The sequence below is a fragment of the Octodon degus genome, unplaced genomic scaffold, assembly GCF_000260255.1.
Source record: "Octodon degus isolate 3935 unplaced genomic scaffold, OctDeg1.0 scaffold00047, whole genome shotgun sequence".
Lineage (NCBI taxonomy): Eukaryota > Metazoa > Chordata > Mammalia > Rodentia > Octodontidae > Octodon > Octodon degus.
In genome coordinates, this window is record NW_004524623.1 from 8775538 (window position 1) to 8791203 (window position 15666).

Sequence of the window (15666 nt, forward strand, 5' to 3'; positions counted from 1 at the left end):
GGGATCAGACTACAGTCCCCGTGCTTGCCTAAGCTGGCCTCAGCAGGTGCTTTAGACCACTGAGCTATTTCGATGGCCCCCAGTGTTATGTATTTTAGACATTGGTGAAGTTATACATTGGTCAACATTCCCATTTCGTCAGAATTTCAGGAACATACACTTTCAGTAAGTCATAGAAATGTAACTTTGTAATTGATTTAAAGTAGGTTTTTTTTTTAAAGTATAACATTGATTTTATTATTTCTTTCTCAAGAGTTTTCTTCAGTCCATTAAGCCCCAGCTCCCCTTACGTGGGCTTTGGTGGAGGTCGTGGGGCAACACCAGCAGGTCTAAATCGGGGTGGAGGAGTTCGGTCCTTACGGGCTTCACGAGATCTATTTCTGACCACTTTGCTGTGAAGGCACAGCTCACACAGTAATGCAGCTTCACATACAGCTTGGAAAGCACTTAACCATCGAGGACACTTGCTTTGGAAATGTCCCTGACTGCGGCAGCCTCCACTGTGTTCTGAATGACAAACTTCTTAATGGTCTTATCCTTGGGTACTCACTGGGCGCAGTTTGTGCAGTGAACAGGCTGCACGTGACCAGGGCCCTTTTTGGCATAACCGTTGTTCCTTCTTTTTTTTGTCATCTTGGAAAGGGGGACCCAAAAGAAGTAAGTTACTTTTGAGGACCTTGATTACATTTCTCTTTTAGGTGGAAGATTAGTCTCCTACTAGCAAAAGTGTTGAAGCATTCCTCCTCTGTGTAAAATAGAGAAACAGTTGGAAAGAATACATCTTGGAAATTACTGGTAGTAATCTCAAATGGAGAAGTTCAAACTTAGGTATTATAGATTAGTTTTTCAGAACTGAATTAGGCAAATATTTACTGAGCACGTACTTGTTTGCCCCACTAGAAGCAAGGGCTACTGCTCTGAGCAGAGAGGGTTTCAGTTCTCATGGAAATTAGTTCTTTAAAGCCAATAGATAACAAGTAAATAAAATCTGTAAGTTCTCAAAGAATGATGGAGTTTGTGAAAAAAATTAAAATATCAAGTGTGTATAGTGGTTGATATGGACCATTCATTTATAGATAAGCATCAGATGTTTTCCTCTAACAGTGTAATTTAGAGCTGAGTTCTGAAAAAGCCAAGCAATCCGAGAGAAGCATATTCCATATTTTTGTGGTCTAGGGATCAAGCTCAGTACCTTGCGCTTGATAGGCAGGTGCTTATGCCGCTGAGCTATCTCCGGCCCGAGAAGCATGTTCCTGACAGAAATACAAACACATGGGTTCTGCTGTAGATTGGCGTAGCTTGCTTGAGTGAAAGCTATGCCAATATGTGGTTCAGGGATTCTTAATACTGAATTACTCATATTGAATAGTATTCAAACCTGATGAAGCCTTTCCTTTGCTGCTACCCTAATCAGTAGATATTATCAAATGTGATGCAGGCAAACAGTGGAAGTTCTAAAGCCAGGTACCAAAACTATAATACATATGTTTCTAGAAGTACTGAGGCCGGCCTTGGTGGTGGTAAACACTTGTAATCCCAGCATTGGGAGACTGACGCAGAAAGATTGCTGTGAGTTTAAAGCCTGCCTTGTCTATACAGGCCAGCTTGATCAAGACCCTGTCTCAAAAAAAAAAAAAAAATAAAAAAAAAAAAAGGGCCAGCCAAATAGCTCAGTTGAGGCTCAGGGGTTCAATCCCCAGACCTGCCTTGCTGGCCCGACTCCCAGGGTGCGCTGAGACAGCAATTGAGACTGGGCGTGGTGGTGCACACCTGTAATCCCAGCTCTTGGGAGGCTGTAAACAGGCGGATCACTAGAAGTCTGATCTAGTAGTGAGACCCTGAACACCCTGTAGACCCTTCCCTAAAATACAAAAATAAAAATAGAACAAAAAAAGTATTCTGATACTATAATATGCTGTTTGATCCACTTGAGAATAAAGGATAACTAATAAATTATAAACTCCTAGAGACTAAGTGTATCTTACGTTTCTGTGTCTTAGGTGCTTTGGATAGTGCTGGCTAAAAATAGATGCACAGGAACCAGATGTACATTAATTGTAAAGCCTTGGCTGCTTTCCTAACCGTTTCATTCTATGAAATGATTGTTTGGGACGACGACGACTACTGCTACTACTACTTCTTCTCCTCCCCCTCCCTCTCCCCCTGTTCCTCCTCCTCCTCCTCCTGTTCCTCCTCTTCCTCTTTCTCCTCTTCCTCCTCCTCCTCCTCTTCCTCCTTCTCCTTCTCCTTCTCCTCCTTCTTCACCAAGAACTGGATGTAGGAGTTTGCACTTGCCAGGCAATGTCTGGGACTTTTCTTTCCTTAGGAATAAGAAACTGGAGCCAAGTGTGGTGGTACACACCTGTAATCCTAGCACTTAGGAAGCTGAGGCTGGAGGATTGCTGCAAGTTTGAGGCCAGCCTGGACTACATGGCAAGACTGTCTCGAAAAAACAAATAAAGAAGTAATAGGAAAATGTAATGCTGATTCAGAGTGTATTATAGTAGTTGGGAGTATGACTGGTGGATGACTGTTAGGCTCAGTGTTGTAATTCCTCTCCATAAAAGGAGAAGTCTAGCACTCAGCTATTGTGAGCCACCATCCATGTTAAATGCCTAGCACAGTGTCTTGACAGCTGTAGTCTATCACCGTCAGTTCCTATTGTTGTGTCCCTTCCATCCCTACAATTCACAGTCATAAGAAATTTACTAAGGTTCGCCATATGCTTTTGGTGTGCTTGGGATTCATGACTAAGAGTAACAGACCTTTCTAGAAAGTCCAGGTGTTCAGAGTCCTTCATAACATAGGAACACATTCCAGTGTTGATAGAACAGGGGAGGAGGAATGGAGCAGCGCTTAAAGGCCAGGCCAGAGGCATCTTCTGGAGAGAGTGTCCCCCAAAAGAGGAGAGGGTCACACAGGCAGGGTGTGTGGGAAGAGTGCCTGCAAAGTGTGAAGCACAGTTCAGGTCAGGTAATTCACTCCAAAGAAGTATTCTTCCCGTTGTTGACAGTTCTCTCTAGTTACTGAAAGTTTTTCCTTAAACTTGTTAACATGGACAGTTTTTTATTAAGTTTTTGACTTGGCAAGTTTAAATTGATTCAAAATTCCAAGAGTCAACTCTAGTTAAGATCTGGTGTTGTCTTTCTAAAGTAAAAACTTCACTTTTTCAGGTAACCAGAGTTGATCAAAGCCAAGAAAACTAGATGAATGTTGCTTATTATCACAAGGAATTGATTATAAGCCAGAGTGCCACTTTATTAATCTGATAAAAGGTGGACCGACCAGGCAGACTGGAATACAAGCATTGCTTACTGTTCAGACATGCCCAGTTCTTGGGTTCAGGCCAAGCGAGAAGGCAAGATTATAATTAGAAGTTAGCTTGGATAAATATAAAGTCTGAGAAACAGTAGTGCAGGTCCACAGGTCAAAGTGTCCCCTCCCTTGGTGGTGGTCAGCAGGGTGCTAACCTCTCTGTTTTGCTTCTAGCCTTCATTTTCTGCATTTGAGACTAGCCAATATCCTTTTGATGCCCATGTTTGTTTTTTGTTTTCTATAGGTAGAATACATACAGAATCATAGATTAGATATGAATTCATTAGATGACCAGTTTTAGTCCTACCTCCCCATTTGTACTCAGGCTGCCTTAGCAGGAATTTTGGGTCTAATTCCCACTACCAGACATCTATCAGTGGTGCTCTTGTAGTCTTAGTTGGCACCTGTTGAGTATGGAATTTACCTGCCTTAGGCGCAAAAAGAAAGCAGTATTATCCTTAAGTCTTCAAGCTCACTGCAGCATTCTTCTTATATATACGAACCCCTTATCAGTGATAGAGATTCATGAAATGTGGAAGGAAGGTGAACTAGAATGAGCTGGAGACAGCTGCTCCTAATCTAAAAATTCAGACATAGCAGAGATTTGCCAAAACTTCCAGCATGTTTTAAGCTACGTGAGGAAGCCGTGTCTTTAAAGCATGTGTTAAATTCATTTCCTCAGTCTAAAGCTGTCAACAGTATTAACACTGATTGCTTTCTGTAGAATTTTAAGTTGATTGGAATAAAAAGGGATATAGGTGGGTTTTGTAAAATCTCAATTTAGATCGTTTTAGGACCATTCTGTTTTGAATTTAAGGATGAGAATAAACTGTTAATAGTTTGGGAGACACTTTGCCTTTCACTTTGTATACTTCCATATGTTTTGACTTCCCTCAAATATCTTGGAATTACTTTTGTAATGTTTTAAAAATCAGTTGAGCCTGGCACAGTGACACATACCTATAATCCTGGTACTGGGGAGGCCGAGGCAGAGTAATTGCTGTGTATTTGAGACAAACATGAATTACATACATAGTAAAACCCTGTCTAAAAAAAAAAAAAAAAGAAAAGAAAAAAGAAAAAACAGGAAGAAAAAGTTAATTGAACAATTTATAAATTCGATAGTAATACTGTAACATTTATATTACTGCTATTGAGCTTTTGCTACCAGAACTGTTGCTGTTAAAACCATTGACATTAATAAGGGCATCTTTTATTTTGAGTAGTATAATAGGCATATTACAAGAATAACCTTATCACCTTGACAATAAGTTAGTGATACAACAATTAGTCTTATTTCACCAATGCAAAATTAAGTCTTCAATAAGAATTACGATATGTACATGCACCACCTCCCCATGATGATTAAAATCATTATATACTGCAAACACATAGTAATAAAAATGAAAATATAAAAAGAATTGTATCTGAAAGAATCAAGTCATACACAGGCAAGTGGAGAAGCTGGAGTATAAACTCGAGACTGATTCCACAGATGAAACATTGCCGGTTTATGCCATATTACTGATACCTGTGATCACTATGAGAATGCACTAAAGTAAAATGCTAGTAATTGAGCACCTTTAGAAGAATCTTGGAAAGATTCTTAGAACGGAAAGGGTCATTATGGAAGCAGAAACCTGCCTCCCAATTCTCACTTAATAACGTCTATGTGAGATTTATTAAATGAGTAGTAAAATATTACTTTATATCATTGTATTATTTTATATATACTTTGTTATATAATAGAATTCTACTTTATATATTATGGGAGGAGAATGTAAAAAGATAGAAACTTAAAAATGCAACCTCCTTTTCCACAAAAGGATATGGTTAGTTTGAAAATCCTCAGTCATCTAGTTAGTGTGTATTGTATATGTTGTTCAGTAATTAAACAATGCTATTCTTGTATGTAACTTGATTAGAAAAAGTGTCTAAAATAGAATCTAAGGAGGTAGCTCAGTGGCATAAGCACCTGCCTGGCAAGCACAAGGTCCCTGAGTTCCATCCCCAGTTCCGGGGTGCAAGGGGGTGGGAATTTGAGAGATCAAAATATGGTAAAAAACTATCTTATCACTTTAGCCAGTTTAACATTGAGTATACTGCTTGATATTAACAGTAAAATACAGGAGGCTGGTGAGATGGCTCAGTGGTCTAAAGCACCTACTTAGAACAAGCTAAGCTAAGCAAAAGCACAGCGACCGCAGTTCAATCCCCAGCACCCCATGCCAGCCAGCCCCGCCCCCTGGTGGGCTGAGCTGGCCACACACACACACACACAAAATAAATAAATAAATAAATTAAAAAAAAAAACAGTAAAATACACACGTTTTGAAAATGTGCATTAGATGTATAATGTGCAAATACCTGAAAAATAACAGTTCATTCATGTATGGATTAATTCTAATTCCATGTTTGTTTCTTTCAGGGCTCGTGGTTGGATTTATCCTAACCATTGCAAATTTCAGCTTTTTTACATCTTTGCTGATGTTTTTTCTTTCTTCTTCAAAACTCACTAAATGGAAAGGACAAGCAAAGAAGCGAATAGATTCAGAATATAAAGAAGGTAAGATTAGGCTGGGGAAATAGCTCAGTAGAATAAGCATTTGCCTGGCAAATGCACAGTCCTGAGTTCAAGCCCCCATTCCACAAAAAAAAAAAAAAAATAAGGTAAGATTAGATTCATTTGACATTAATCAAACTGGTGAACCATTTCATACTATCATAAGTTTTTAACCAAAACCGTTGATTAAACTGCTAAAACAGGTAAATTTTATTTGAGAATGACTTTGTGGCCTACTATAGTCTAGGAGAAAACAACAGAATGTTAGTATCATTATTTTAAATTTATTAGTAATGGTAGGAAATGTGGGCCAAGGTGCCCTACCACCTTGAGTCTTAAAAATTTTTGACTGATTTTTCTTAAACCTTAAACCACAAGTTTCTATCACTACGTGATTTTCCTTCTGAGGAGCAAAAATTTGTCTTTTTGTCTGCTTGGGCCCAGGAGGGCAAAGGAATTGGGTTCAGGTGTTCTGCAATGGGGCCGTGCCCACGGAGCTCGCCCTGCTCTACATGATAGAAAACGGCCCCGGGGAGATGCCCATCGACTTTTCCAAGCAACATACTGCTTCCTGGATGTGCTTGTCGCTCTTGGCTGCCCTGGCCTGCTCCGCCGGAGACACCTGGGCTTCAGAAGTTGCCCCAGTTCTGAGTAAATGGCAGCCGCGGCTGATTACAACCTGGGAGAGGGTTCCAGTTGGTAAGTCCTGATTTTGGATTTTTTTAAAAAATAAAATCAAAGAAAGCCTCCTTAATTTGGTGTATTTCTTATTTTAGAGCCTTTGCAGAATTTTATTTGGTCTCTTTAATTGAAAAATCGCTCTGAGTGTTAAATTGGTGATAGTAAGTATTTGTAGGAAATGTTAGCAAGGCCTAGATAAATTAGAGATAGACCTAGACCTAAAGAAACATGGAGATTAGCCCACAGACCTACCAGGCAACAAAAACTAAAAAAGAGGGCCTAAGTTCAATCCCTGGTTCTGAAAAAAGAAAAAAACCTAAAAAAGAAATACAGTATTTTTCAAAAACTTAGTACAGGGCTGGTGAGATGGCTCAGTGGTCTAAAGCACCTACTTGGAACAAGCTTGGCAAAAGCACAGGGACCACGGTTCAATCCCCAGCACCACATGCCAGCCAGCCGCGCCCCCTGGTGGGCTGAGCTGGCCACACACACACAATAAATAAATAAATTTAAAAAAAAAGTATTAAAAAAAAAAAACTTAGTACAGTGGATCCTTGACTTACAAACTCAATTCATTTGTGATGGATCAGTGAATTAATTCATTTATAACTCAAGTTGGTTGTAAGTCAAGACTGTTTTTCCCAGAAATACCCATAATGCATTCGGAACATCCCAAAGCACCCCTTCACTGTCCTTTTCATAATAAAAAAGGTTGTATAATGGGCATTGTTGGAATCCCCTCCTGGTTCTTGTCTCAGTCCAAAAAGTCAATATATATATAATCCCAAAAGATACATTATTGGAATCCCAACAAATTAATTCCAATCTACCACTCCCAGTGCAACCCACAGCAAAAGTAAAGACACTAAAACATATTTATAATTATTGGGGAGCCAGAGGGCCCTAAGTCCAGCCACGAAGATGGCTTTCTGGAACAAACAGGCTGACCCAGGGCCACATCCAGGTTTTATTCAGTGGAGGAGGAGTGGATTGAGAAGGAATGACTGAGAATTGTGGGAAGTAGATGAGTCCTGTGAGCTGAGCTAGGTAGGTGGCCTGCATTTACGTCTGCCATATGCAGAGAGGATATGCAGAGAGAGTAATCTGCATTATGCTATTGAGATAGTTTCTAAGGTTTCTGGGTCTGGTGCTTCGGCTCTGATGTGTGATCTTTCAAGCCCCAGGAAGCTTCTATTCTCGAGGCTCCATCCCAGCCAGCAGCATGGAGCACTGGCTCTTCATCCTGTCTCAACCCGGCTCACATTAAAGAGCAGCAGGTGTGGGTTATCAAAGAAACACAGGTGCTGCCTTCAGAAACTACTACCAGCTGCTTTCACCTAGACCAGTATACATTGCTTAAGGCAATTGAAATTGAAAGGATAAAGAGAAGTCCTAGCCAGCACCGTACATATCAATACAAGGAAATAGGGTCAGGTTCAGCCAAAATGGAGGCAATCACTCTTTTTTCAGGAGAGCTGCTTAAGTGGTCCTCCACAATGCATAATTTACCAAAAATACCAATAATTTTCCAAAATTACCAGAAATATATAAAATGTACATACTGTACCAAAAACAATTTCCTGCCAAACTCGCCATTTAAGTAGAAATCTTTGGCTTACAGGAAGGTAGGATGAAATGGAAGGCGGTAATTGTTTGGAAGGAGAGTCCCTTTCCATGAGAACATCAGAAACCTGGCTTTGTCCTTGGAAGAGTTTAGCCTTCGAGGACCTTCTGGTTCTAGGTCTCATCCTTTTTAAAACCAAAAGGTGGCCTAAGGTTGTATCTGTCTTTGTCTTTAAAACTGTTCTTTTCTATTGTTACTGCTTTCTTTGTTTTCCCTTCTGTCCTTAGCTTCTTTTCTAGCTTTTTGGGTTATTAATTTTTTTTCCAAACTAATTTGTTTATTTATTTATTGGGTTATTAAATTTTGATAGCAGTGATCATAGTAATTATGTGAGGCACTGACCAGAACCATGTGCACAAACACCCATGTCTGAGTTCAGACCGATGCTTCCATACTCTTTTCTGGGCTTGCAAGTCTTTGGTTTTTTGGGGATTTTTTTGGCGGAACTGGGGATTGAACTCAGACCCTTACACTTGCTAGGAAAGTGCTGATTCCACTGAGCCATCTCCCTGGCCCCCCTAGTCTTTGTCTACAATCATAGAAGCAGCTGGCATTTGCATCATAACTCAAGAGTTTGGTCTTAAGTTAAACCTAAAATTCTGATCATAACCCAAGTTGTTCATAGATGAAGCCAGGCATAAGTCAAGGGCCCACCATATGTAATTTTTTTTTGGGGGGTGGGGGAAGGGTCTACAGAGTGTTCAGGGTCTCACTACTAGATCAGACTCATAGTGATCTGCCTGTTTATAGCCTTCCAAGAGCACCGGTACTAAACACTTACAAGCTGTGTCTTAGTTACTTTTCTCATTTCTGAGACAAAGTAGCCAACACCCAAAGTTAAAGGAAGAAAGGTGTATCATTTGGCCCAGAGCTTGTAGAGATTTCGGTCCTTAGCCAGTTCCAAAGCAGGGATATGTGGCAGGGGACATTGCAGAGGAGAGACAGTCTACAGCAGAACAGCACAGGCAGAAGGCAACAGAGCAGCAAGCAGTGGCAGCAGCAGCAGAAACAGCAGCAACAGCAAGCCTTTGCTCTGTCCCTTATATTTTGTCCAGCACACATGCTTGAGGTACACACCTTTAAGCCCGCATCACATCCTTTTTTTTTTTTTTTTTTTTTTGTGGAACTGGGGATTGAACTCAGGTCCCCGAACTTGCCAGGCAAGCACTTATTCCACTGAGCCATCTCACATCCTTAAAGTGTCACACACCCTAGGCCCAGCCACCTCCAGAATGCCCATCCACAGCTGTAGGAGAGTTAGGGCTAAATCTGTATATGTGGTGTAACATTCCCTGTACCATGTAATAGTTATTCACATCATGTTAGAATTGTAAGTAATCTAGGGATGATTTAAAGTATGTGGCTGGTAGGATATGTGTAGATGGTGTACAAATACTACAGCACATTGTCTCAGAAACTTGAGCATCCATGGGTTTTGGGTTGTGTAGACAGTGCTGGATACCAGGAGCCGCTGTATGTCTAATTTGTCCATCACTACTCTCAACTACTGTTACATTTTTCATTGGCATCTTCCTCTTACCCTTATTTCCTTCCCAGTTCTCTTCTCCTACTTCACAGTCATCTTCCCTTTTTCTTCCTCTTCATCATTTTTACAATAGCTAACATATTTGTAGTACTTCCTATGCCAAACATTGTTCTGACAGTTTTACATGGATCACTGCTTAGTACTCATAATAATCATGGTTTTTTTTCGTCCTGTGAACAAGGAAACAAGATACACAAAAGTAAGTCTGGGGGCTGGTGAGATGGCTCAGTGGTCTAAAGCACCTACTTAGAGCAAGCTTAGCGAAGCGCAGGGACCGCGGTTCAATCCACCAGCACCACATGCCAGCCAGCCCCGCCCCCTGGTGGGCTGAGCTGGCCACATACACACACACACACACAAATAAATATATAAATGAAAAAAAAAAAGGTATGTCATCACTAACCATTCTGTTTTGCTGCTTAGAATTCAAGAGTTATTTAAGAGCAAAATCACGCTTTTCTAAGTAGTCTGTGGTCTTGATATTACTTTAAAAGGAGTACTTTCTAACACATATGGCTTTCTCTCACTCAGATGGAATCTAACAAAATTTATCTCATTGAAATTGAGGGTACCTTGGGCTGGGGAGATAGCTCGGTGGCATAAGCTCCTGCCTGGCAAGTGCAAGGACCTGGACTTGATCCCTAGTACCTCCTGCCATGCTGGCCCTAAACCTGGGCGTGGTGGTGCATGCCTATAATGCCATCACTGGGGAGGCTGAGACAGGAGGACCACTACAAGCCTGAGCTGTGCAGGGAGACCTTGTAGCAAAAACAAATAATTATACAGAGGTGAGGGTACCAGCAGCTGGGAAGAGCAGAGAAGAGGGCAAGGTATTGGAAGGTTGATCAGGAAAGTACTAAATTATAGTTTAACTGCTGATACTATACTGCAGCGTAGGGTGATGAGAGGTATTAGTAATGTAGTATATATTTCTAAAAGGCTGGGAGAGAGGATTTTTGAGTGTTTTTCTATAATGAAATTGTAAAGACTGGGCGTGGTGGCGCTGGCCTGTAATCCCAGCTCTTGGGAGGCTGTAAACAGGCGGATCACCACGAGTCTGATCTAGTAGTGAGACCTGAACCCTGTAGACCCTTGCCTAAAATATCAAAAAAAAAGAAAGAAAGAAATTGTAAGTATTTGACGAGAGAGATGCATTTACCCTTATTTGAACATTACATTGTATGTGTATTGAAATGTCATATCGTACCCCATAAATATATATGATATGTATGTGTCAGTTAAAAATTTTAAAAATGAAAGAGAATCCTTTCTTTAATCTTAAATAAGTACTGCAAGCTTTTCACTTCCCTTGACTTGTTGACATCTGTTGATCATTAACCAGATGACTAGCTGCGTGTTTTGCTTCAGGGACCAATGGAGGAGTTACAGTGGTGGGACTTGCTTCCAGTCTCCTTGGTGGAACTTTCGTGGGCACGACATACTTCCTCACACAGTTGATGTTTGTGAATGATTTAGACATTTCTGCTCCTCAGTGGCCAATTATTATATTTGGGGGTCTAGCTGGATTACTAGGATCTATTGTGGACTCATATTTAGGAGCAACAATGCAATTTTCTGGTAAGAACATCACTTTATTATTACAATTTTTTTAATAAATGGTGAAGAAAAATGGAAAATTAAAAACTGAAGCAATGAAAACAAACCCAAAGACACAAGATGCGGAGGGACCAAAAATGACAGGTCGATGTATCTTGTACAATTTTTGGTTTTTACCCTCTCTTGTTGAATTAACTGAAAGAGAGTTAGTTCTGAGATCAGTGATTAGAATGGAGAGTACAGTAGCACAAAGAACAGATGCTTTTGCTTGTAAGCCATTGCTTTTAATGTCAGGAAAGTGGAGTATTTGGGGTGAGGTCATTTTAAGGTACCTCAGTTGCATTTGTTTTCTACAAATCCATTTCATAAATAAATCACTGACCTAATTTGACAATATAAACATGATCTGCTTTTCTACGACCTTAGTCGTGCTTGCTATGCTCAATGCTGAGGCTTTAGCCTCTGAAGGAAGATGTAGAGTTAGTTTTCCTAAAATTTTCTGTGCTTTGCCTCCGAGGCACTCGCATCCCGTCAGTATGCTGACAGATTCCCTCGCATGGATGCTGGCTCCGCACTGCCAGCCACCTTTGCTCCGTTGGTTGATACCAGGCTGTCAGGCTGGAGATGGATCCCCTGAGCCTAGCAGGTCTAGTGCCCTCCAGACTCAGCGATAGCCTCCCTCCCCTTTCACTCCTCTCCCCACCAATCAGAATGTTTGTTCTCTAAAATGTCTTAGTTTCGTTAGGAAGCAGTCTGGTTTTAATTAACACTAAAGGGTCAGAGACTCCACATACTCAGTACACTTTTCTTTTTTACTTCGATAGCAGAGGTTTACATTTATCAAAGGTAAAAGGAACGGGTTCTGCAGAGCAAGGTTAGGCCAAATAAACGTGAGAAAATAAGTACATTCTGCAGAATGAGAGCAGGCTATTGAGAGAGAACACAGTAGCCCACTTTTCTTTTTAAAGAACATAAGTTTTATTCTACATTAGGCTCTAAGAGGGGAATCATATTACATATTCAGTGGTTTAAAGAAACACTGTAAGCAGTAGGACCAGGTTAATTCATTGTGCATATCATTGGGTGCCTTCTGTTCATGCTGCTATTAAAAATAGGGCCATAGGCTAGGTAATTACAAAGAGCAGAGATTTATTCTTCCTAGCTCTGGATACAGGAATTTCAAAGTTAATGCACCAGCAGGTGGGGCATGGTGAAGGCTTGCTCTCTGCTCCCATGCACCTCGGTATGCATCCTCACAAGGTGCAAGGCATGAGGCAGCTCTTCGGAGATCTCTTGTAAGGGCAGTAGACCTGTTTTTAAGGTTGGTCCCCTCATGATTGGAATATTTCCAAAAGGCCCTGCTTCATGCAAATACAGTGGGCCTTGAATCCTAACATGAATTTTGGAAGGACACAAACTTTTAAACCATAAAAGCCTCCTTTGGTGCCCACACCTCGCCAGGCCTTGTGTATAGTGTGGAGGTCACAGACTCAAGTCCTGCCACAGAGGTTTCATAGGTTGGTGTTAGAGAGGAGCACCAAGAAGACAGCCCACACTTGGCAGGTTCATACTGTCAGCTTTTCATGTTCTCTCATTTACTCCTAGAACAGTAAGGTACTGACAGAACAGCGTTGGGATGCGCTGAGACTCATTGATTCAAACAGGCTTTTTTAAAGTAGGGGCTCCATATATCTCATCATGTGAAGTATCTACCAGGGTCACTTCACAGGATACTGATAATCTTTCAAAGATCATCTCCTTTACAGAAAGAAAGCTAATTTGTTCTTGTTTTAAATCAGCCACTCAGATCTTCTGTTTGTTTCTTTTCCACTCTAGGCTTGGATGAAAATACTGGCATGGTGGTCAACAGTCCAACCAATACAGCAAAGTACATATCAGGAAAACCTATTCTAGATAACAATGCGGTGAATCTGTTTTCTTCTATTCTTACTGCCCTCCTTCTCCCAACAGTAGCTTGTGGTTTTTGGCCCAGAGAGTGAACTTTACTTAATTTCCAAAGGTTGGAACTGGTTGAGTGCAGCTAAATTTGCTATTCTAAGTTTCATCCTAAGAATCCTAGTTGTAATGCCAAAATGTAAATGCCAGCTCCTTTCATATTCCATTGTAGTGGTATCAGACATTTTTTTCTTCCATCAACTCCCTGTAACAGCTGATGTCTTTCTAGGAAGAAACAAATGCATATTTTATGTATATTTTTCTTCTACTGAATGTAGCTTCTTAAAACAGCGGAGCAATATTTTTCCTATATTCTGTTGCATATTGAACTGAAAGTTCTACATAGTCAATATGTTTGGTTTTTCTTTTGTAAACCAGTGTAAGATCTAAAAGTGGTGAAATGTGAAAGTGTCTTTTGGAACAGGGAAACACCACTATGTCAGTTGCTCTGTTTTCAGTGGTTCGAGATAAGCTGGTGTGTACAGAAGCTTGCGTGTAGTATCCTGAACTGCCATGGCCTTGCCACTTCTAATTTTGAAATGTGTGGAGGTTGGTCCCTAGTGAATTGTATGGCCTGCTCCACATTTTTTCTTCCATCTTCCAAATTAGTAATAACAAAAGATAAATGCCTTTTCTACTTGACCATTATAAGTTTGAAAATATTCGGTGTAGCTAAAGAAAGAACAAATTTTATCTTAACAATGTGCACCCTGATATACACTTTTGAATTCATGTTCAGTGCACTTCCTAGTTTTCTTTGAAATGTACATAAAAATCTGCTTTAGCATGGTATTCTGAAGTTACCAAAGAGTCACTGGAAGCTTGTTGTCAGTTTTCTTTTTTAAGTTTTTGTAAGTTACTAGAAAGTGCCATGATTGCTTTTTCCGTACCTGAGCTGTGCTCACCTTTACATTCATTAACCCTCAACTAGATTGCATTCTGCTTTTCAACTTTGTTCTTCACTGTGACTTACCTGTATTGTGCAAAGATTTTGACATGGAGCAAATTATTTGACTAAAGCCATTTTAAATATTTCTCATGTAATTTCTGTATTTTCTTCCCCTGGCCCTTTTTCATTCTTAAAGAAATCAAGAGAGAATTCCATAAATAAGCTACCACTGAAGTGGATATGTTTAGAACTCTTTATTGGTGACTTTTCTATAATGATGATCTAGAACTGACTTGATTTGAGCAAAAAAACAAAATAGTTTACACCCGTAATTCTTAAAACATTTAACTTAATAGCTTACAACTAGTGGTTTTGAACTTTGGATATAGAAAGTGGACATAATTTTTAAAAGTCACTTGTATCTGAGCTCTGATACAGATTTCAGCAAATTTCTCTTGGTTACTTTTCTCATTTCTGAGACAAAATATTTAACACCCACAAGTTAAGGGAGGAAAGGTGTATTTTAGCTCTTGGTCTGTAGAGACTGCCGTCCATAGTCAGCTGGCTCCAAAGCAGGGCAGCATGGCAGAGGGGCATCATAGAGAAATAGTCCATGGTGTGCTGGGCAGACGGCAACAAGCAGCAGCACGCTTCGCTTCGGTCTCTGTATTCCACCCAAACTACAAGCCTATTGATTGGTGCCACCCATACCAGGTGGGGCCTCCACTACCCATGCCCTGAATCCGATTATTGCACCCTTAATCCACATTCACACACACTAATCCAGACACCTTCAAAACTCCCCTTCTATGACCACATGAGGCTTTGAAGGTCCATGTGGCTATCAGCCATCGCATTGTTCCATGTCCCGAATTACAACATAGCTGATCTGGGATAGTATACCCTGGATATTGAAACTTTTTAAAGGTCTCATTGCACATTAGAATCATGTGAGAGGTTTTTATAACCGCTGTTGCCAAGACTTTTTTGTAGTCCAGGTAAACCTGAATATTTTCAAGTAAGGCCATGCTTTGATTTTACTGTGACCTACTCCACATTTGGGTATTTCTAGAAAACTGGTAGACCTTAATGTTTAAATACCAAACCAGAATATCCCAAAGCTCTGCATCTAACAGAAACTTTTAAAAACTGGGGCTTTGCATTTTTAGAGATAAAGCCTGTTAGCATCAGCACTGTCGGTTGCTTGTCTTTATGGATTAAGCACTTCTGTTAATTATCCAGTATCCTGTAGCTGCCTCACCAAATCATTCATGTCTCTGTCTCTGTCTCTGTCTCTGTCTGTCTTTCTGTCTATTTTTCTGTGTGTGTGTGTGTGTGTGTGTGTTATCCTAACATAACTTTTCCTAGAGATTCATTCTTGTAACAGAAATACTCACTGGGACCACTCTGAGATTGGTGCAATCATTGTATTATTAAAACTTCAGAGAAATGATGCCTTAGAATCATTTACTTGAAAACATAAATATGTTTTGGAATTAAAATTTTTCAAATTTTAGAAACTTAATAGAATCTTT

The 15666-nt window shown here is 40.2% G+C and overlaps 1 protein-coding gene across 3 annotated transcripts in view; it reads left to right on the forward strand.

Moving 5' to 3' along the window:
- The window catches only part of Tmem19 (transmembrane protein 19), a 35095-nt gene extending 19822 nt beyond the window's left edge, over positions 1 to 15273 (forward strand). For all 3 annotated transcript variants that reach the window (XM_023716326.1, XM_023716327.1, XM_004632171.2), the window contains 4 exons: positions 5744 to 5881; positions 6323 to 6577; positions 11098 to 11307; positions 13123 to 15273. In XM_023716326.1, the coding sequence (XP_023572094.1) occupies positions 5744 to 5881; positions 6323 to 6577; positions 11098 to 11307; positions 13123 to 13286 (767 nt within the window). In that variant the 3' untranslated portion in view covers positions 13287 to 15273. The remainder of the gene's footprint in view (positions 1 to 5743; positions 5882 to 6322; positions 6578 to 11097; positions 11308 to 13122) is intronic.
- Positions 15274 to 15666: the final 393 nt, after the last annotated feature.